General features: G+C 47.4%; 2 protein-coding genes across 2 annotated transcripts; both read right to left on the reverse strand.

Annotated features, from left to right (window-relative positions):
- Positions 1–656: 656 nt before the first annotated feature.
- Positions 657–5,878, reverse strand: LOC100356727 (H(+)/Cl(-) exchange transporter 4). Its single transcript, XM_070073188.2, has one exon. The coding sequence runs from the start codon at positions 5,759–5,761 to the stop codon at positions 3,497–3,499; it is 2,265 nt and encodes a 754-aa protein (XP_069929289.2). The 5' UTR covers positions 5,762–5,878; the 3' UTR covers positions 657–3,496.
- Positions 5,879–17,291: 11,413 nt separating this feature from the next.
- LOC100356209 (H(+)/Cl(-) exchange transporter 4) lies at positions 17,292–22,926 on the reverse strand. The gene has a single exon (XM_070073190.2). It carries the CDS (start codon positions 22,389–22,391, stop codon positions 20,127–20,129), a length of 2,265 nt encoding a protein of 754 aa, XP_069929291.1. The 5' UTR covers positions 22,392–22,926; the 3' UTR covers positions 17,292–20,126.
- Between the last annotated feature and the right edge of the window lie 469 nt (positions 22,927–23,395).

Genomic DNA, 23,395 nt, shown 5'->3' on the forward strand with positions numbered 1-23,395 from the left:
TCCTGCCACTAAAAGATACCAAAATCTGTGGATAGAACAGTCTCTTTTAAAAATTGCTATAATGGGGCCAATGCTGTTGCGCAGTGGGTTACAACCTGGCCTGAAGAGCAGCATCCCATATGGGCATCGGTTCTAGTCCTGGTTGCTCCTCTTCCAGTCCAGCTCTCTGCCCTGGCCCAGAAGGGCAGTGGAGGATGGCCCAGGTGCTTGGGCCCCTGCACTGCATGTGAGACAAGGAATAAACACTCCCCAATTGCCCACAACGGTCAGAGCTGTGCCAATCCAAAGTCAGGAGCCAGGAGCTTCTTCTGGGTCTCCCATTGGTTGCAGGGGCCCAAGGACTTAGGCCATATTCTATTGCTTTCCCAGGCCATAGCAGAGAGCTGGATTGGATGTGGAGCAACGGGGACTTGAACCGGCGCCCAAATGGGATACTGGCGCTGCAGGCAGCAGCTTTATCCACTACACCACAGTGTCAGCCCCCTAGAGTTTACTCATATTATCTCATACAATGCCAATGCTAAATAAATAGTTGTTACCAATATTCCATCATAGGTTATTCCTTCATAGGTTAACAATAAAATTAATGGTGAAAAATGGAAAATCAAGTCACTGTACTTGAGAAAATATATGAAGAAACATACCTACTAAGGAACTTGTATTCAAAACATAATTTGAAAGTTATAATTTATTAATGGATGAAACCAATTCTAAAACTGGGCAAAGAGTATAAAAAATCACTTGAATAGGGAAAATACATACATGCCAATTAGCACATGGAGCAATTCTCAACACCATTATTTATCTTGAAAATCAAAATAAAATTGCAATGAGGAATTGCCATACAATAAGCTTTCTAAAGTAAAATCGTGACATTCCAGGTGGGCAAAGACGTGGAGCAACTGAAACCCTCATACTTTTCTAGTGAGAATGTCAAAATACATGAGCACATTGGAAAACAGTTTGGCAGTTTGATATCAAGTTAAACACACACCTATTATGTGACACGGAAATCTCACTTGTAGGTGCGATTTCATCTCATTGCCCAAGGAAAATGAAAACAATATTCCAAACAATGTAAATAAAGGTCTAGAGAAAATAATACTTACAGTTGCATACAGTGCCAGCAACTGTAGTGTTCACATTTAAGAAGCCTATGGACTCTATGTCTCCTCATCTTCAGGATATATAAATCTCAATAAGAAAGACAGATTAAGAAAACACACCAGCTTGAACAAGATTTAAGGAGGATTCTTGTTTAGGGCTTCACTGAACTCAAATGTCTACTTACTGTAATCTAGTAGTAGTGTGAGAAATCAGCCCATATTACCATTCTTTCTGTACAGTTAATACAATTTGCCCCCTGGGAAATTAAATTAAGAGAGGCAAGCTCTACCATTTCTCAAAATCTAGTTGAATGTCCCCGTCTTGCATAAAATGATTACAGATCTCTCCTCTATCACCAAGCAACATGCCTCTTGCTCTTCCAAATTTTCATATTTTTTAATTACATTTCACTCATCTGGGATTTCATACAAGCTGTTTGTGATCCATTCGACTAGAATGATCTAGTTTGTTGATCGAATATGTCTGCAATGTCCGTCAGATGAACTCTAGTACTCTAAACCAAGGAACACTTTTCCTTTTTTATATGTTTGCTTCCCATTTATTTATTTTTTAAATGATAAACAACTTTTAGAAGTTTTAGATACACAGAAAAATTGAGACAATGGTACAGATAGTTCCCATACACCATGCACTGTTTCCCATACCATCAGTATGTATACTTTACTATGTCAGAGAAAATTAATAAAGTTAAAATTCGTAGACATCTGGGTTTGTGGTTTCAACTACAAACAACCACTAACGCATGCCCTGTACTTATTAATGTGACTGGCACACAGCAGCTCTTCCGTGAATGTCCCTTAAAAGAGTGACTAAAACTCACAATGATTCTTTTTTTTTTTTTTTCATTTTCAAGATGCCCTTTATTGGGCCAACCCATTTCCTTAGGGATAGAGAGAAAAAGAAATCGGTGATGTTCCTCACGGAAGAACGCCTCCTCCACTATTTATAGGATTTTTTTTTTTTAACGTTAAAAACTGACTAGGAAATATCCAGAAAGCCCTACAACTGTCTGACAGCCATCATTCAGACGAGATCGGGCGCGTTCAGGGTGGTATGGCCGTAGACATGATAGCCAGCGTTCAGAACACACGCACAGCTCCCAAGTTCCCCTGGGTGATCCCCGCCCAAGGCCACCTGTCCCCTCGTCCTTCTCCATGGCCTCAGCGGCACTAAATGGGAAGTCGTCCGCAGATTCCGTGACCCTTGGCTGCGGCACCATTGCTTTGTGTTCCCTTCGGAAGAACCTTGTTTCGGCTAGCAGGGTGCTGGGATGACATATAAGAGACAGGCTATGACAGAACCGTGTTTTCCCATGACAGGCCAGCTCCGAGGGGAGCCACACGCAGAGAAGAGGAGAACTACCATGCAGTGTCTTTGACTTTTTTAGGGATTCAAGTCCAGAAGAATCCAGTTTCAGTTGCAAATGTTCCATGGAAACCCCAATAACAACACTGACAGAAGGGTTTGTCACTCAATACTTTGGTGCTAGGAACAAGACTGTGAATTTCATTCTATTGGAAAACCAAAGGGGGTGGTGTTTGGCCAGGCAGTGAGTCAGTGTGAAATTTCTGCTGAGTCAACACTATGACGTACCTGATCAGTCCCCAGGAAATTTCTGCTGACTCATCATTATCACATACCTGCTGAGTCATCACTACTATGTACCTGGTAAGTCACTGTGAAATTTCTGTTGAGTCATCACTATGACACACCTGATGAGTCCCCAGGAAATTTCTGCAGACTCATCACTATCACATACCTGCTTAGTCATCACTATTATGTACCTGGTGAGTCACTGTGAAGTTTCTGGTTTGTCATCACTATGACACACCTGATGAGTCATCGTTTTGATGTACATGGTAGTCCTCAATAATTTCTGCTGACACATCATTATCACATACCTGCGGAGTCATCACTGTTATGTACCTGGTGAGTCACTGTGAAATTTCTGGCGAGTCATCACTATGACGTACCTGAGGAGTCATCGTTATGACATACCTGGTCAGTCCTCAGGACATTTCTGCCGACTCATCATTATCACATGACCGCTGAGTCATCAACCATCATCCACACTGGAGTATCCGAGTTCAATTCCCACCTCTGGCTCCTGACCCCAGCTTCCTGCCAGTTCCACACACAAGGAACAGCAACGAGCCAATGAAGCCCCGGCAGGGATGACACGGACGACCAGCCGATACCCCCTCTTTGGCCTTTGGGCTCGAAGCTTCCCTGTGCTCCGAGGTTACAGACATCAGCCTGGAGGAGACGGCGTCAAGTTTCCTGATGGGCATTTGTGTCCTACGTCTGCACACAAACCATAGCCTGGACACCCACCCACGAGCCCCACAGCACTGAGGCCCCCTGGCTGCTAGTTAAACATGATGGATTCGGGGTCCTGGTTGGCCATCTGGGCCATGTGTCTCAGCACGTCCTTCTTGGTGATGATGCCAAGGAGCCTCCCGCTGCGCGTCACCAGGCACTGCCGCAGCCCCAGCTTGCGGAAGATGTCCACCACGGTCTCCATGGGCGTGTGGTCCGTGACGGTGAAGGGGCTGAGGTTCACGATGCGCCGCAGCTTCAGGGGCTGCGGGCTGTTGGCCGGCAGCTCCGGGGGCTCCTCCGTGAAGTACGTGACGGAGCTGCTCACCACGCCGTCCTGCCGCTGCCGGGCATTCTTGATGGCCAGGATGAGCTCCCTCCTCTGGGCGAAGCCGATGAGGCGCTCGGAGTCCCGGGACACCACCACCGGGAAGCCGTTGTAGTCGGTGTCCTTGATGAGCGCCTCCACGTCCTCCACGGTCATGCCGTCCTGGGTGAGCACCGACAGCGGCGGCTCCCCGCGCCGGGGCCGCATGACGTCCGTGGCCAGCGTGCGGTGCGTGAACTCGTCCTTGACGTCCAGGAACGGGTACCCGTTCAGGTGGATGTGCGCCTCGTAGATGCCCTCCTTCCCGAAGGCGTCGGCCACCCACTTGCTGGTCACGGCCGCCGCCATCAGGGGCACGATGTACTCCAGGCCGCCGGTCAGCTCGAACATGATGACCACCAGGGACACGGTCATCCTGGTCACGCCGCCTAGGCACGCCGCGGCGCCCACCATGGCGTAGAGTCCGGGCGTGACGCAGTCGGCGCCGGGCCGGCACCAGTTCCTGAAGACGATCCAGTCGTGGTGATGGTAGGCCAGCTGCTCCACGCCCACGCCCACCATCCTGCCCGCCATGGCGCCCACGGCCATGCTGGGGATGAAGAGGCCCGAGGGGATCTTCATGCCGAAGGTGAAGACGGTGATGACGACCTTGAAGACCAGCGCCAGGGCCAGCTGCCACATGGCGGTGTAGACCCCGCGCCCGGCCGGCCGGTCGGGGATGTCGTCCAGCGGCCGGGTCATGTTGGGGTCGCTGACGTAGTCGCAGAGCTGGGAGGACGCCAGGGCGCCGCAGTCATTGAACAGCTCGGAGATGAGCTCGCTGGTGCTGCGCCGCGTGTAGGGGTTCGGGTAGGCGGCGACGGCCGTGACGGCCGTGACCGCCAGCACCTCCAGCACCGGGTACCGGCCCAGCCGGGTGGTCTTGCGCCTCCGGCACCAGGCGATGTTGCCGCGGATGAACAGCGCCCCCCACAGGCCCCCGAAGACGCCCAGCAGGATGAAGGGGAGCAGCTCGGCCATGTACCAGGGCGTGTGGTACTCCACGTAGAACAGCACCAGCCGGCTGTTGCCGAAGGGGTTGATGGACCGCAGCGTGAAGGCCGCCACCAGGGCCGCGAAGAAGGACCTCCACAGCGTCTTCAGGGGGAAGTAGTAGCTGACCTCCTCCAGGCTGAACAGCACACCCCCGATCGGGGCCCCGAAGGCCACGGAGACGCCCGCGGCGGCGGCGGCCGACAGCACCTCCCGCCTCTTGCCCTCGTTGCGGCTGTACTTGGAGAAGAGGCCGCTGAAGAGGTTCCCGCAGCAGCAGGCCACGTGCACCAGCGGCCCCTCCTTGCCCAGGCTGAGCCCGGACGACACCACCAGCACCAGGGTGACCGTCTTGATGAGCAGCGTCCACTTGCCCAGGTAGCCCCGGATGATGAAGCCGCTCAGGATGGTCTTGATCTCCGGGATCCCGGAGCCGCAGGCGTAGGGCGCGAAGACGCGCACCAGGGACACGGCCAGGAAGGCAAAGAGCAGCGCCCACAGGATGTACATCAGGTAGTTGAGGACGTAGGCGCTGGCCCCCTCCGACCGGTTCACCAGCAGCTCCGACCACGTCTGCCACTGCGGGCACCTGTCGCGGTCCTCGAACGTGGTCTCGTTGGACGTCCAGCAGCACTGCTCGTGGCTGTACCAGAAGGCGGACAGGCACACGCCCTCCTTCAGGTCGGTCATCCAGTCCACGGCCAGGTCGATGACCCCGGCCAGGGTGCCTGCCAGCAGCCCGATGAGCAGCATCACCGCCCACCCCGACCAGGCGTCCAGCAAGCTCTTGACGAACTCCCACACGGACTCCCTGCTCCTGCTGGTGATCTTCCTGTGCCGGTCGGTGTCCCGCGACTTCTCCCGCAGCCAGTCGATGGTGTGGAAGTCCTCGTAGGTCCCCACGTCGGGGAACGGCTCGTCCAAGAAGTCCATCAGGTTTCCCGGGCCGCTCATGGCTCCTGCGTGGACCACGACGCGACGCAGACCTCGCGCACCTGCACCGCCTCCTATGGCATCCTCGCGGCGTGCGCCGTGACGCCGGCAGGGGCGGGGCCCGCACGCCGCCGCGTGACGTCAGCAGGGCCGGGTGGGGACCCAGCTTCAATCTCCCGGGTCCTTGGGGACGCGGGCGGCGAGGGCGCGGGGGATGCGGGGGACGCGGAGGACGCGGAGGACGCGGGCGGCTGAGACGCTGAGGGCGCGGGGGAAGCGGGGGACGTGGGCAGCTGAGGAGCTCAGGGCGCGGGGTAAGCAGGTGACGAGGGAGGCTGAGGTGCTGAGGGCGCGGGGGAGGCGGAGGGCAGTGAGAACCCACTGTGCTACATAAAATGCAGGTACCAATACTCAACTTTTCAAAGCAATTTTTTAGTATTCTTTATGTTATTCATTTTAAAATAAATACTGCATAGAAAAAAATCCCTTAGCAAGCTTCTAGAAAATCCTTTTTAAACTTGATGTTTTTATCCTTATCAGGACACTTTGGCTACATTTAATTCATTTATTGATCTATTATCTACTGTGCACTTCTCAAACTTTCTTTTAAGGATGAAATAAGTCTTTACCACATTCTTATTTATATCTAGCTACATTATGCCTACATTTTCCCTCTGATATTCTGTTAATAGGAAGTTATATCAGTTTTCTGAAAAGTAGTTCAGAATTACACACCGAAGTTCACAAAAAATGTTTTAATTCAATCATCTCAAAGACCTTGAGGAGTATATACCAAGGAAAAAATAATTAATTCTTTGCATAATCTTTTCTAAGTCTTAGACTCACTTATAATTCTCCTATTTTTGTGTTCCATGTTATTTAGAAAGATGAAAAAGCAAACATAAGAACAGAATTTCAAACCTGTTACAGCATGTAATGAAGAGCCACACTAACTTTTAAATGGTATTTTTGAAAAATAAATATTGAGGTGAGCAGAATGCTCATGATAAGCAAATGAAAAATAAGTACACAAATTCATATAGCACTATCTAGCTGTATAATTATATTTTCCATATACTTATATATGATGTATAGTTTTGCCTGTTTAATAAGTGTATAGACTCCAGGGCTTCATCCTCCTGGACTGTGTTACTGAGATCTTTTGCTAGGAGCTGCCACAATTACCTTTCAGCAGTCACTATTCTCACATGACTAAGTAGTGCTCTATCAGGTGTTCAGCCTAGTGGTTAAGACAGCTACTTCCACAAAGGAGTACGTGAGTTTGATTCCTGGCCCTGGTTCCTGACATCAGCTTCCTCCTAATGCACACAGTGTGTGATGATTCAGCAAGTTAGGTACCTGCCACCCACATGGGAGACTTGGGTTGCATTCCTGCTTCCTGGCTTTAGCCTGGCCCAAGCCCAGCAATTGTAGGAATTTGAAGAGTGAACCAGTGAAAGGGAGCACCAACTCTCTGCCCCCTCCCTCCTTTCCTCTCTGTCTCTCTGCTTCTCAAATAAATCGGTAAAATTCTAAGAAATGATCCTAAAAAACTCTGCAAGCTTCCAACACTCCCAAAACATAATAAATTCTGCCTCACCTGAGGTTTTTTTGAAACATTTATTTATTTATTTATTTGAAAGTCAGAGTTACACTCAGAGAGAAGGAGAGGCAGAGAGAGAGAGAAGTCTTCCATCTGCTGGTTCACTCCCCCGTTGGCCGACATGGCCGAGCTGTGCCGATCTAAAGCCAGGAGCCAGGGGCTTCTTCCGGGTCTCCCACGTGGGTGCAGGGGCCCAAGGACTTGGGCCATCTTCTACTGCTTTCCCAGGCCATAGCAGAGAGCTACATTGGAAGTGGAGCAGCTGGGACACAAACCTGTGCCCATATGGGATGCCCGCACTGCAGGTGGCCGCTTTACCCTCTAAGCCACAGCACCGGCCCCTCCCTTAAAGTTTATGGATAACTGTTTTCATGTACTATTTTCATGATGATTTCTTGATTATATGGTACTTACAGCTTAAGCTATTGAAAGGCTTAGTCAAACACTGAACCGCAAAATATTACGAAGCCCTAGACCTTTGCTATGGGGCATGTTAATGAGATTACAACCTAGATTTCCTCAGGAGCTGTGCTCACCATCAGTTAGAGTGTATCTCAAACTGAGTATCTCCCATGTTGGTCAAGGGAAATTTTGGAGATTTATTGACCAAGTCTGTCATTCACACACTTTCAAGATATTACCTAATATGATTACATAATTTATTTAAAGATGATTTTCCAAATAAACAACAACACTAAGCCTTATGTCAAGAATAATGGGAAGCAAACATTTTGCATAGTGGGTAAAATGCTGGTTGGGACACCCATGTTCTACATCAGAGTGCATGGTTTTGATGCCTGATGCTGGCACTTGATCCCAGAGTTCTGCTAACACAGACTCTAAGAGATAGTCATGATGGCTGAAGCAATTAGGTTCCTAGTAACCACTAAGGAGACCTGATTTGAGTTCCTAGATGCCAGCTTCAGCTTAGTCGAATACAAGCTACTGTGGGAATTTGGGGACTGAGCCAATAGATGGCAGTGTGTTCTCTGTCTCTTTCTCCATGCCTCTCAAATAAATAAATAAATACACTTAAAAATATATACTCAAGGATAAGAAACTCAACAACCAAATACTGAACAGACAGAAAGGGGAAAGGGTTGTCAGAAATAGAAAATCGAAAATTGTCACTGCACTAAGAGAACTAGAGAAAAATAATATCTTAATCTCTAAAGACAAAAGAGGCAACCGATACTTTCGAGAGTGAAGACAAATCAAGCAAAATGAGAATTAAAAAAGAGATCATCAGCTTTGATGACCAGAAAGTCCATGCTTCAGCGGGTGTTGGTGTGAAAATCAGGTTGCAATGAGTTAAGGAGGGAATGGAAAGTGAAGAAGTAAATGTAGACTAGATGCTCAAGAAATTTAGTTTTGAATGAGGAAGGGAGATCATTATTTTGAGTTCAATTTCTCTTAAGACAAATGCATTAGAAGTTAATTTCCTGGGTCAGTGTACAACACTCATTTAATCCATAAGGAAAGCCAGAAGCTACTGATTGACAAAGAAAATTAGAGGTGAGAAATGCTATTGACACCCTGGCAAGAAAACAAAACCAGAAATTAACAGATATCAATAATAAATTGATTGTATTTGCCTTGAATTCTGTTAGCTAATGAACACACAGCTTTAATTAAAGGATTACAATTTGTCAGATAATTTTTATATAAGGATTATAATATAAACTTATAAACTTTCAAAATTAAGCTTAATTTCTTTTCAGTGTGTCTGATTTCATTCCCAAAAAGATGTTTATGCATCACTTTGATTCTTCATTGTCAGTGGTATTAACTTCATAGTATCCAGCTGTGTTTGGGATTTGTTGGGGGGTATTTACAAATAAGAGAAAGAAAGAGAAATAAGAAGTCATAGTGAAGAAGTATTTAAAGAAGCCAATCTCAATTTTAGGATGGACAGAGAAAGTCTCTGTGACTCAAAGGCACTTATTTTTTAAAAGTACATTCATAGCCAAGGTGATCAAACTTTGAAAGAGCCTACATTCTAATTTTTACTTAGGAAGGAAAGGGCAGCAACCATTAAATGGCAAGAGAGGCTCAAGCTTTAAAGAGGTCAACAGTAAAGGAAGAATGGGAAAGGGTGGGGAGACAGTATTCAATTGACCAAGAAATTAAATTAATTTTCCAGGAAAAAATTAGTTTCATAAGCTTTTGCCATGGTGCTGTAATAAAATACCTCAGTTGCTCATTGGGTTAAATGAAAGGCAATAAAACCTAGTTATCTACATCACGATGGAAGGGGAAGTCATCTGTGTGGAGGGCTCATTTTTGGACATTAATGATTTCTCAGCTATAGGAAAGCTGAGTTCATTTAAAGATAAAGTTGAGCACAGTAGTGGTATTTTGAAATCCACAATTATGAGGCATTGCAAAGGGGAAAAAAACTAACCAAACTGAATTGCTTAAAGTCTACAAAAATTGTACTACTCTGTGTATCTCAACCTGGAAGAATTTAATGAGCCCAAGTCTGTTAATATCAACAGTTGCTACTGTTGTTAATAATAGGAAATATTAAGATAACAAGAAAAGAGAGTTGCCTGGGCTCTCAGTTCTTTTCTGAGATACCCACCTGCTCTATCAGATGTATTTGTTTTCATTAAACAGTATTTCAGTCTTCAGAGAGAGAAAAAGAAAGAAAGAGAGAGAGAGAGAGAGAGAGAGAGAATCTGCCTTACTGCCCCTACCTGGTCCCATCCCCCAAAATCCTCTAGGCTCAGATTCTTTTGCAGCTGAATTTTGCCTAATGTTTAAAGAATGAATAATACCTGTTCTGCAAAAACCCTTGAAAAATAAAAAAGGAAGAAATACTTCTCAACTCCCCTTACAAGAACAGCGTTATTCTAATGCTAAGAGCAAATAAACACATAAGAAAAAATGTTCACACCATTATTTTTCATGGAAATGTAAAAAATCTTACATAGCAAGTGGAACCCATCAATTTATAAAAGTGTACTGGAAATGGACAAGTGTCTATCATTGGAATGTATAGTGTTAACAAACTAAAGAGAAAAAAATGTAAGATCATCTCAAGGGTGCAGAAAAACATTTTACATAACTAAAACCAATATTTGAAAAAAACTCCCACCAAACTAAGAAAAAAAAATTTTCTTAATCTAACATGACACTTAATGATGAATGATGAATGCATACTTTTCCCTTAAGATCATGAACAAGGCAAGGATTCTCATTTTCATCCTTATACTCCACACTACACTCATAGTTCCATGCAGGGAAATGGAATTTGTCAAAAGTTCAATTTACAATGATTCTGTGCTAGGGTATAGATTAGAAGAGATTTCTTCATTGGTCCCATATCCTTTGATATAAGGTTCTTGATGCAATAGCATCAAAATCCACGAAATATGTGGAGGTAAATTTAACAATAACAAGACATATGCATTGAAAATTCTAAAGCACTGTTTAGAGAAATCAAAGAATCTGTGAATAAATGAGGAAAGTGATACTATCTTCATGACACAGAAAACTCAATATTGTTGCAGTGTCAATTCCCCACCCACAAATTAATCTGTAAATTCAAGACATTCTCAAACAAAACCCTAGTGGACTTTTTGGTTGTTGAGATTGCCAAAATGATTCTAAGAATAATACAGAAACTCAATGAAGAACAAAGTTGGAGGAATTTCACTGATGTAAAAACAGATATATCAATCAATGGAAGAGAGAGATTGCTCAAATGGATGCACACATGGGCAATTAATATTTGGGAAAGATTGGAAAGTAATTCAATAGTGAAAGAATAACATTTTCAACAAGTAGTTCCAGGACCTGTAGATATCCACAAGGAAAAAAAGAATCATTTTTTAAAAATTATTTATTTAACTGAAAGTCAAAATTATAGAGAGACAGAGAGAGAAAGCCAGAGAGAGAGAGAGAACTCTTCCATCCACTGATTCATTCCTTATATGGCTGCATGGGCCAGGGCTGAGCCAGGCCACAGCCAGAATTCAGAAGCTTCTTTCAAGTCTCTCACGTGGGTGGCAGGGGACAAATACTTGGGCCATCATCTGATACTTCTCCCAGGCCATTAGCATGGAGCTTGATCGAACAAGGAGCAGCCAGGACACAAACCAATGCCCATAATAGGTTGCTGGCATGACAAGCCATGGCTTTACCCACTATGCAACAATGCCAGCCCCCCAAAAGAATCCTAATTACTACACAGCACATAGAAAAGTTACTGTGAAATGTCTCATAAATATAACAGAATTCTTGAGGAAATATATAAAGAAAAATTTTTGTGGCATTAGTTTGGCTAAGATTTATTAGTCAAACAGAAAAGGCAAATATTTTTCATAATTTGAGCTTCAACAACATTAAACTCTTCTGCTTTGTAACAGGTACCTGTAAAACTTCTTGTACAGACAAAATCACATAGAGTCAGTTCCCGCTGCCCTTCCATACTAAATAAATAATCTAGATATATAAAAAAGGAAAAACTAGGTACAACATGAATGCATAAAATATATGCAGTTTATAGTCAATTTCATCATTTGCTAGTATAAAATATACATAAATCTATTGTGAAAACTTAAAATTCATCAAAACTTATGCACACAAATGCAGGCCACGTGATGCCACGGGGCATGAGAGAAATGTAAGCAATCATAAAGATGCAGTATTAAATCATAACTGCATAAATTTAACTGGAGTACCCACTGTACTCCTGTGGTATTTTCATAGCCATGTTCTGTAGCTGCCGAGGTGATCCCAGGTGTTGCAAGCATGTGCTTAAAATGCAGCGGCACTTGACATCTCTGTCTGAGCAGTCCTACTCTCCAGTGAATTGCATGTAGCTATAAAAAGTACTTTATTTTCTTCCACATTTTCGCCATATAGATTGCATACAACATAAACTATGTGTTAAGTGTTCATGCTATCCATAAGCCTTCAGTTAGCCTCAGGATACAGCCAGTTATGTTTTAAGATAGTCAAAGGTTATATGTGGAATTCAGTCACCCCAGGGAGCAGAGAGTGGATGCCTGGCCAGAGAATCCAGAGCAGCCCCATCGCCACTGCAGATAGAGTTACCATCACACCCCAGGAGGGGGCGCAACGGCACCAGCCTCATAAGCCACAGTACTGAAACCATGAGCCAGGAGATGGGAATCTAGCCGCTTCCCCCACCTCATTTTCAATACCACCAAGTCTAGCACCATGAACAGCAGCGCGGGGGAGGGAATTTTGACACAACCCCACCACCACCACCACCCCCTGCCGCAGCCTCACATCCACGGCTTTCTCAATGAACATTTTGGGATTAGTGAAATAACTCCGTTTGCGGTGTAATAAGTATGGGGCTGGCGCTGTGACCTATTGGGTAAAGCCTCCGCCTGCAGTGCCAGCATCCCATATGGGCTCTTGTTTTAGTCCCAGCTGGTCCAATTCCAATCCAGCTCTCTACTATGGCCTGGGAAAACAGTGGAAGATGGCCCAAGCCCTTGGGCCCTTGCATCCCCGTTGGAGACCTGGAAGAAGCTCCTGGATCCTGGCTTTAGGTCAGCGCAGTTCTGGCCTTTGTGGCCAGTGGGGAGTGAATCAACAGATGGAAGACCTCTCTCTCTCTCTCTGCCTCTCCTTCTCTCTGTGTAAATCTGACTCTCAAATAAGTAAATAAATAAATAAATCTTTTTTAAAAAAAGAAACAGGTATGATTCCAACAGAAATGACATCAAGAAAGATTTATTTGTACACCAGAGGACGATAAAGAATGACCCCCAAAAAGTCCTCTTTGCAGTGTAGGATATGGAAAGACGGTGGAGTTTGATGTGTTGAAGGAATAAGGACTGCACAGGCAGCACGTATTACTAGCCTTGGTGGAGTCCTAGTTCCAGTTCTATGCAGTGAATATGCAGCAGACAGTAACATTAGAGACTTGGGCCCCTGGTCTCTCCTGGTCCATAAGAGTCCTCCACACAATTATCAGCAAAATTGCCAAAGCATTGGGAGTAGGGAAAAGAGTGAGATCAGAGTGCTCCTGAAGGACATGTCCAACAATATCCTCCACACCACAGGTGAAGGTTCTCACCTTACTACATGCAAAAAAACCTGTGGGTGTCAATGATGGTATTCCAAGCATCCCGTGCATACAGGAGTGATGGATGGTGCTGACAACCAGGTGTGAGTATAAGGCAGCCCACTGAGAGAGAACACTTGCATGCGTTAGGGTTATGGACCAGGACCCACATGTGCCCTCCTCACCAAAGACAGCCTAGAGAGCACGACCAGGAAGAAGAAAAGGAAAATCAAGGAGATGAGACTCAAGATCAGCAGCCACCTCAACACAGGCAAAACCTCACCTTCAATGACGGATCCAGACAACCAGAAAACCCTAAACCACCAGATGGTGAGGAGACATGAGCAGCAGAGTCCACCAGAATAATGGACTGAATAAATGCAGACATATACTACATTCATGAGTTGGAACATTCAATTTTTTTAATATTCATTTGGTTTATTTAAAGGCAGAGTAACAGAGAAAGAGAAGGAGAGAGAGAGAGAGAGAGAGAGAGAGAGAGATCTTTCATCTGCTGGTTCACTGCCCAGATTGGTTGCAACAGTGGCCAGGGGGGCTGGGCCAGACTGAAGCCAGGAGCCAGAAGCTTCATCCAAGTCTCCCAAGTGGGTGCAGGGTTCCAAGCACTTGGGCCAGCTTCTGTTTTTTTTCCCAGGATATTAACAAGGAGTTGGGTTGGAAGCCTAGCAGCCAGGACTAACACCGGCACCCATATGGGATGCTGGCACTACAGACAGCAACTTAACCCTCTACACCACAGTGTCAGTCCCTGGAACATCCTATAAACTACAGAAGGCAGTTCGACTCACATTGATCTATAGGTTTAATGCAGTTCCTATCAAAAAGCAGCACATTCTAGTATGAATATGACACATTCTAAAATGTATAAGTGAAGACACAGTTCCTATAATTGCAAAAACAATCTTGACAAAAAGCATAAAACAAGAAGAATTACTTTACCCAGTATTAAGGCATGCTATAATGCTACAGTAATCAAGACAATGTGTCTTAGTGGATGGGTAGACTCTTAGATCAATGGAACAACAAAGAGCCAGGAATTAGGCCAACATAAATTACACTTAACTAATTTCTGACAAAGGCACACAGTAGCTAAATGCAGAAAGGACAGCCTTTTCAGCAAATAGTGGTGGAGCAATTAGACATCTGTAGGCAAAAAGAAAGGAGAAGGAGGAAGAGCAAGAGGAGGAGGAATAGAAGGACAAGCAGGAGCAGGAGCAGGAAGAGCAGGAAGAAGCAGAGGAAAAGGGAGAGTAGGAGAAGCAGAAGGAAAAGAAGAGGAAGAGTCTCCAGCAGCCTCATAGCTTACACAAAAACTTCAACATGCATCATTGCCTTAAATGTAAAACGTAAAACTTTCAGAAATTAAATAGGACAAAATCTTTGGGATCTAGCACCAGATGAATTGTTCTTAACACCTGACACCAAAAGTATAACCTCCGAAAGGAAAAAAATCCGTAAATTGTAACTCAACAAAATTAAAAATTTTGCTCTGGACAAAAATAAGTGAAGACTTTGAAAACACAAGATACAAAATAGAAAAAAAATACTTGCAAATCACAGATTCAGCAAGGGTCTAGAATCTAGACTAGACGAGGACTAGAATACATTTTTTAAAAGCATAAAACTCACAGTAAATCAACAACCCAATCAGAAAATGAGCAAATGACATGAACTAAAATTTCACTGAAGGGAACAGATGTAACAAACATGTCCATGAAAAGGTGTTCAACATCACTAGTCATCAGAAAAGTGAAAATTAAAATCACAAATTACAAGGAGATGTCACTACGTGCCTATTGGAATTAGTAAATAAAGCATGGCAACAAAACAAAGGCTACAAAGCATGCAGAGAACCTGTAACACATACATTGCTGGCGATAGTGTAAAATGAAGCAACTATTCTGTAGAGTGATTTCACAGTTTCTCTCTTTTAAATATTTATTTATTTATTTATTTATTTATTTGAATGAAAGAGTTACAGAGAGACAGAGGCAAAAAGAGAGTGAGAGAGTTATCTTCTGTTGGCTGGGTCACTCCTCAAATGGCAGTAATGGCTGGAGCTCAGCCAATCCCAAGCCAGGATCCAGGACCCTCTTCTGGGTCTTCAGTGTGGGTTCAGGAGCCCAAGGACTTGAACCATCTTCCACTGCTTCCCCAGGCCATAGCAGGTAGCTGAATCAGAAGTGTAACAGCTAGGACTTGAACTGGCGCCCATATAAGCTGCCGGCACTGCAGATGGTGGCTCACAGCACCAGCACCTACAGTTTCTTATAAAATTAACACTCATATGACCCAGAAGCTACGCTCTTGGACATTTAACTTATGATTATAAAAAACCTATAGATTATCTGTGTGCTGTACATGAATGTTCATAGAGGCTTCATTTCTTTTGTTGTTGTTGTTAAAGACTTATTTGAAAGTTAGAGTTACAGAGAGAGGAGAGGCAGACAGCGAGCGAGCGAGGGAGAGAGAGGGAGAGAGAGGTCTTCCATCCACTAGTTCACCCTCCAATTGGATGCAGTTGCCAGAGCTGCACAGATCCGAAGCAAGGAGCCAGGAGCTTCTTTACAGTCTCCCACACAGGTGCAGGGGCCCAAGAACTTGAGTCACCTTCCACTGCTTTCTCAGGCCATAGCAGAGAGCTGGATCAGAGGTGGAGCAGCTGGAATTCAAACTGGCACCCATATGGGATGCCAGTATTGTAGGCGCCAACTATACCCGCTAAGCCACAGCATCAGAACCCAAATATATTTCAATGGGCAAATGGTTAAAGGAACTGCAGCAATCCATTTCATGGGACACTATTCAACAGTCGAAAGGAATCAAGTATTGATACATATAATATTCATATCTAATTATGCTAAGTCAGTCTTCAAAACTTACATATTGTATGGCTTCATTAGTATGAAATTTTTACATGATAAACTTTAAGTGGCTGTCAGGTGTTATATGTGAGAACAGAGGGAACCAGGTGGATGTGATTGTCAAAAGGCAACATGAGAAAACTTTGTGATGATGGAAATGTTTCTTACATGGCAGCAGATACAGGAACCTACATGAATGTAGATATGTGATAAAATTTTGTAGCACTAAATACATATGCATACACAAAATTCATACTTTTTTAAATTAAGGAAAGGAAAAAAGAAAAATAATACTAATTTTACAGTACAATTGTCTCCTGGCATTCATGGGCATTCAAGGACACTCATTTCCCCTGCTCTTGCCACTAAAAGATACCAAAATCTGTGGATAAAACAGTCTCTTTTAAAAATTGCTGTAATGGGGCCAATGCTGTGGCGCAGCAGGTTAAAGACCTGGCCTGAAGAGCAGCATCCCATATGGGCAGTGGTTCTAGTCCTGGTAGCTTCTCTTCCAGTCCAGCTCTCTGCCCTGGCCCAGAAGGGCAGTGGAGGATGGCCCAGGTGCTTGGGCCCCTGCACTGCATGTGAGACAAGGAATAAGCACTCCCCAATTGCCCATAACGGCCAGAGCTGTGCCAATCCAAAGTCAGGAGCCAGGAGCTTCTTCTGGGTCTCCCATTGGTTGCAGAGGCCCAAGGACTTAGGCCATATTCTATTGCTTTCCCAGGCCATAGCAGAGAGCTGGATTGGATGTGGAGCAACGGGGACTTGAACCGGCGCCCAAATGGGATACTGGCGCTGCAGGCAGCAGCTTTATCCACTATACCACAGTGTCAGCCCCCTAGAGGTTACTCATAATATCTCATACAATGCCAATGCTAAATAAATAGTTGTTACCAATATTCCATCATAGGTTATTCCTTCATAGGTTAACAATAAAATTAATGGTGAAAAATGGAAAATCAAGTCACTGTACTTGAGAAAATATATGAAGAAACATACCTACTAAGGAACTTGTATTCAAAACATAATTTGAAAGTTATAATTTATTAATGGATGAAACCAATTCTAAAACTGGGCAAAGAGTATAAAAAATCACTTGAATAGGGAAAATACATACATGCCAATTAGCACATGGAGCAATTCTCAACACCATTATTTATCTTGAAAATCAAAATAAAATTGCAATGAGGAATTGCCATACAATAAGCTTTCTAAAGTAAAATCGTGACATTCCAGGTGGGCAAAGACGTGGAGCAACTGAAACCCTCATACTTTTCTAGTGAGAATGTCAAAATACATGAGCACATTGGAAAACAGTTTGGCAGTTTGATATCAAGTTAAACACACACCTATTATGTGACACGGAAATCTCACTTGTAGGTGCGATTTCATCTCATTGCCCAAGGAAAATGAAAACAATATTCCAAACAATGTAAATAAAGGTCTAGAGAAAATAATACTTACAGTTGCATACAGTGCCAGCAACTGTAGTGTTCACATTTAAGAAGCCTATGGACTCTATGTCTCCTCATCTTCAGGATATATAAATCTCAATAAGAAAGACAGATTAAGAAAACACACCAGCTTGAACAAGATTTAAGGAGGATTCTTGTTTAGGGCTTCACTGAACTCAAATGTCTACTTACTGTAATCTAGTAGTAGTGTGAGAAATCAGCCCATATTACCATTCTTTCTGTACAGTTAATACAATTTGCCCCCTGGGAAATTAAATTAAGAGAGGCAAGCTCTACCATTTCTCAAAATCTAGTTGAATGTCCCCGTCTTGCATAAAATGATTACAGATCTCTCCTCTATCACCAAGCAACATGCCTCTTGCTCTTCCAAATTTTCATATTTTTTAATTACATTTCACTCATCTGGGATTTCATACAAGCTGTTTGTGATCCATTCGACTAGAATGATCTAGTTTGTTGATCGAATATGTCTGCAATGTCCGTCAGATGAACTCTAGTACTCTAAACCAAGGAACACTTTTCCTTTTTTATATGTTTGCTTCCCATTTATTTATTTTTTAAATGATAAACAACTTTTAGAAGTTTTAGATACACAGAAAAATTGAGACAATGGTACAGATAGTTCCCATACACCATGCACTGTTTCCCATACCATCAGTATGTATACTTTACTATGTCAGAGAAAATTAATAAAGTTAAAATTCGTAGACATCTGGGTTTGTGGTTTCAACTACAAACAACCACTAACGCATGCCCTGTACTTATTAATGTGACTGGCACACAGCAGCTCTTCCGTGAATGTCCCTTAAAAGAGTGACTAAAATTCACAATGATTCTTTTTTTTTTTTTTTTTCATTTTCAAGATGCCCTTTATTGGGCCAACCCATTTCCTTAGGGATAGAGAGAAAAAGAAATCGGTGATGTGCCTCACAGAAGAACTCCTCCTCCACTATTTATAGGATTTTTTTTTTTTTAACGTTAAAAACTGACTAGGAAATATCCAGAAAGCCCTACAACTGTCTGACAGCCAGCATTCAGACAAGATCGGGCGCGTTCAGGGTGGTATGGCCGTAGACATGATAGCCAGCATTCAGAACACACGCACAGCTCCCAAGTTCCCCTGGGTGATCCCCGCCCAAGGCCACCCGTCCCCTCGTTCTTCTCCATGGCCTCAGCGGCACGAAATGGGAAGTCGTCCGCAGATTCCGTGACCCTTGGCTGCGGCACCGTTGCTTTGTGTTCCCTTCGGAAGAACCTTGTTTCGGCTAGCAGGGTGCTGGGATGACATATAAGAGACAGGCTATGACAGAACCGTGTTTTCCCATGACAGGCCAGCTCTGAGGGGAGCCACACGCAGAGAAGAGGAGAACTACCATGCAGTGTCTTTGTCTTTTTTAGGGATTCAAGTCCAGAAGAATCCAGTTTCAGTTGCAAATGTCCCATGGAAACCCCAATAACAACACTGACAGAAGGGTTTGTCACTCAATACTTCGGTGCTAGGAACAAGACTGTGAATTTCATTCTATTGGAAAACCAAAGGGGGTGGTGTTTGGCCAGGCAGTGAGTCAGTGTGAAATTTCTGCTGAGTCAACACTATGACGTACCTGATCAGTCCCCAGGAAATTTCTGCTGACTCATCATTATCACATACCTGCTGAGTCATCACTACTATGTACCTGGTAAGTCACTGTGAAATTTCTGTTGAGTCATCACTATGACACACCTGATGAGTCCCCAGGAAATTTCTGCAGACTCATCACTATCACATACCTGCTTTGTCATCACTATTATGTACCTGGTGAGTCACTGTGAAATTTCTGGTTTGTCATCACTATGACACACCTGATGAGTCATCGTTTTGATGTACATGGTAGTCCTCAATAATTTCTGCTGACACATCATTATCACATACCTGTGGAGTCATCACTGTTATGTACCTGGTGAGTCACTGTGAAATTTCTGGCGAGTCATCACTATGACGTACCTGAGGAGTCATCATACCTGGTCAGTCCTCAGGACATTTCTGCCGACTCATCATTATCACATGACCGCTGAGTCATCAACCATCATCCACACTGGAGTATCCGAGTTCAATTCCCACCTCTGGCTCCTGACCCCAGCTTCCTGCCAGTTCCACACACAAGGAACAGCAACGAGCCAATGAAGCCCCGGCAGGGATGACACGGACGACCAGCCGATACCCCCTCTTTGGCCTTTGCGCTCGAAGCTTCCCTGTGCTCCGAGGTTACAGACATCAGCCTGGAGGAGACAGCGTCAAGTTTCCTGATGGGCATTTGTGTCCTACGTCTGCACACAAACCATAGCCTGGACACCCACCCACGAGCCCCACAGCACTGAGGCCCCCTGGCTGCTAGTTAAACATGATGGATTCGGGGTCCTGGTTGGCCATCTGGGCCATGTGTCTCAGCACGTCCTTCTTGGTGATGATGCCAAGGAGCCTCCCGCTGCGCGTCACCAGGCACTGCCGCAGCCCCAGCTTGCGGAAGATGTCCACCACGGTCTCCATGGGCGTGTGGTCCGTGACGGTGAAGGGGCTGAGGTTCACGATGCGCCGCAGCTTCAGGGGCTGCGGGCTGTTGGCCGGCAGCTCCGGGGGCTCCTCCGTGAAGTACGTGACGGAGCTGCTCACCACGCCGTCCTGCCGCTGCCGGGCATTCTTGATGGCCAGGATGAGCTCCCTCCTCTGGGCGAAGCCGATGAGGCGCTCGGAGTCCCGGGACACCACCACCGGGAAGCCGTTGTAGTCGGTGTCCTTGATGAGCGCCTCCACGTCCTCCACGGTCATGCCGTCCTGGGTGAGCACCGACAGCGGCGGCTCCCCGCGCCGGGGCCGCATGACGTCCGTGGCCAGCGTGCGGTGCGTGAACTCGTCCTTGACGTCCAGGAACGGGTACCCGTTCAGGTGGATGTGCGCCTCGTAGATGCCCTCCTTCCCGAAGGCGTCGGCCACCCACTTGCTGGTCACGGCCGCCGCCATCAGGGGCACGATGTACTCCAGGCCGCCGGTCAGCTCGAACATGATGACCACCAGGGACACGGTCATCCTGGTCACGCCGCCTAGGCACGCCGCGGCGCCCACCATGGCGTAGAGTCCGGGCGTGACGCAGTCGGCGCCGGGCCGGCACCAGTTCCTGAAGACGATCCAGTCGTGGTGATGGTAGGCCAGCTGCTCCACGCCCACGCCCACCATCCTGCCCGCCATGGCGCCCACGGCCATGCTGGGGATGAAGAGGCCCGAGGGGATCTTCATGCCGAAGGTGAAGACGGTGATGACGACCTTGAAGACCAGCGCCAGGGCCAGCTGCCACATGGCGGTGTAGACCCCGCGCCCGGCCGGCCGGTCGGGGATGTCGTCCAGCGGCCGGGTCATGTTGGGGTCGCTGACGTAGTCGCAGAGCTGGGAGGACGCCAGGGCGCCGCAGTCATTGAACAGCTCGGAGATGAGCTCGCTGGTGCTGCGCCGCGTGTAGGGGTTCGGGTAGGCGGCGACGGCCGTGACGGCCGTGACCGCCAGCACCTCCAGCACCGGGTACCGGCCCAGCCGGGTGGTCTTGCGCCTCCGGCACCAGGCGATGTTGCCGCGGATGAACAGCGCCCCCCACAGGCCCCCGAAGACGCCCAGCAGGATGAAGGGGAGCAGCTCGGCCATGTACCAGGGCGTGTGGTACTCCACGTAGAACAGCACCAGCCGGCTGTTGCCGAAGGGGTTGATGGACCGCAGCGTGAAGGCCGCCACCAGGGCCGCGAAGAAGGACCTCCACAGCGTCTTCAGGGGGAAGTAGTAGCTGACCTCCTCCAGGCTGAACAGCACACCCCCGATCGGGGCCCCGAAGGCCACGGAGACGCCCGCGGCGGCGGCGGCCGACAGCACCTCCCGCCTCTTGCCCTCGTTGCGGCTGTACTTGGAGAAGAGGCCGCTGAAGAGGTTCCCGCAGCAGCAGGCCACGTGCACCAGCGGCCCCTCCTTGCCCAGGCTGAGCCCGGACGACACCACCAGCACCAGGGTGACCGTCTTGATGAGCAGCGTCCACTTGCCCAGGTAGCCCCGGATGATGAAGCCGCTCAGGATGGTCTTGATCTCCGGGATCCCGGAGCCGCAGGCGTAGGGCGCGAAGACGCGCACCAGGGACACGGCCAGGAAGGCAAAGAGCAGCGCCCACAGGATGTACATCAGGTAGTTGAGGACGTAGGCGCTGGCCCCCTCCGACCGGTTCACCAGCAGCTCCGACCACGTCTGCCACTGCGGGCACCTGTCGCGGTCCTCGAACGTGGTCTCGTTGGACGTCCAGCAGCACTGCTCGTGGCTGTACCAGAAGGCGGACAGGCACACGCCCTCCTTCAGGTCGGTCATCCAGTCCACGGCCAGGTCGATGACCCCGGCCAGGGTGCCTGCCAGCAGCCCGATGAGCAGCATCACCGCCCACCCCGACCAGGCGTCCAGCAAGCTCTTGACGAACTCCCACACGGACTCCCTGCTCCTGCTGGTGATCTTCCTGTGCCGGTCGGTGTCCCGCGACTTCTCCCGCAGCCAGTCGATGGTGTGGAAGTCCTCGTAGGTCCCCACGTCGGGGAACGGCTCGTCCAAGAAGTCCATCAGGTTTCCCGGGCCGCTCATGGCTCCTGCGTGGACCACGACGCGACGCAGACCTCGCGCACCTGCACCGCCTCCTATGGCATCCTCGCGGCGTGCGCCGTGACGCCGGCAGGGGCGGGGCCCGCACGCCGCCGCGTGACGTCAGCAGGGCCGGGCGGGGACCCAGCTTCAATCTCACGGGTCCTTGGGGACGCGGGCGGCGAGGGCGCGGGGGATGCGGGGGACGCGGAGGACGCGGGCGGCTGAGACGCTGAGGGCGCGGGGGACGTGGGCGGCTCAGGTCCTGAAGGCGCGGAGTCCGCGGGCGGCTGAGGCGCTGAGGGCGCGGAGGACGTGGGCCGCTGAGGCGCTGAGGGAGGCGGCGACTGGCGACTCCCGGGCGGCCTCGCCCCGCAGGCCCTGTCCCAGGCGCTGTCCGCCCCCGTTCAGCCTTCCCGGTCCCGCCCGGCCACCCTCAGCCGTCCGCCAGCGCGGATCCCCGCGACTCAGCCGCCGCCCCTCTGTTCCCGCTGCGCGCCGCCATGTTGGCTCCTCGGCGCGGCCTGTAATAATTCTGGTAAGGCACCTCTCAAGTTCAGAAATCCTATTGTAACCCTTTTTATTTCCTGCAAAGTCCGCATTTGCCACTAGGTGGCGGCCATCAGCTGGACTTCTTTTCATCCCGGGCGTTAACAGGATTTTTCCGTCCACAGAGCCAGGGTTTCTTGTTTGCAGCTGGCAGAGGTCTTCTCGACTCTTCCGTCAGATTCTCACATTTTCGTCATATGTGCAAATACTTGAGTTCCTCCCACCTCCACCCCATAGTCTTTCCCAGGCTGTCTCCAACTGCTGGGGAAAAGAAGAATTTTGCTGTGGCTCGTTTGAATACGAAAGCAGCCTAGGCAAACACGTCCATTTCTCACCCTTAAGAATGTTCTTTAGGCATATATTTTGCAGGAAGGTTTTTCCCCTCTTGCCCTTTCCTTTTCAGCTCTGTCTAGCTTTTATGTCCTCCACTTCTCTCTCAGAAGTTACGTGCCATTTTG

This window comes from Oryctolagus cuniculus, chromosome 4 (assembly GCF_051225735.1).
Source record: "Oryctolagus cuniculus isolate XC-2025 breed Fujian yellow rabbit chromosome 4, ASM5122573v1, whole genome shotgun sequence".
In the NCBI taxonomy this organism is placed as follows: domain Eukaryota; kingdom Metazoa; phylum Chordata; class Mammalia; order Lagomorpha; family Leporidae; genus Oryctolagus; species Oryctolagus cuniculus.

Bases quoted from the DNA above. Each gene is read 5' to 3' on its own strand.
- LOC100356727 (XM_070073188.2), bottom strand. From the start codon at position 5,761: ATGAGCGGCCCGGGAAACCTGATGGACTTCTTGGACGAGCCGTTCCCC.
- LOC100356209 (XM_070073190.2), bottom strand. From the start codon at position 22,391: ATGAGCGGCCCGGGAAACCTGATGGACTTCTTGGACGAGCCGTTCCCC.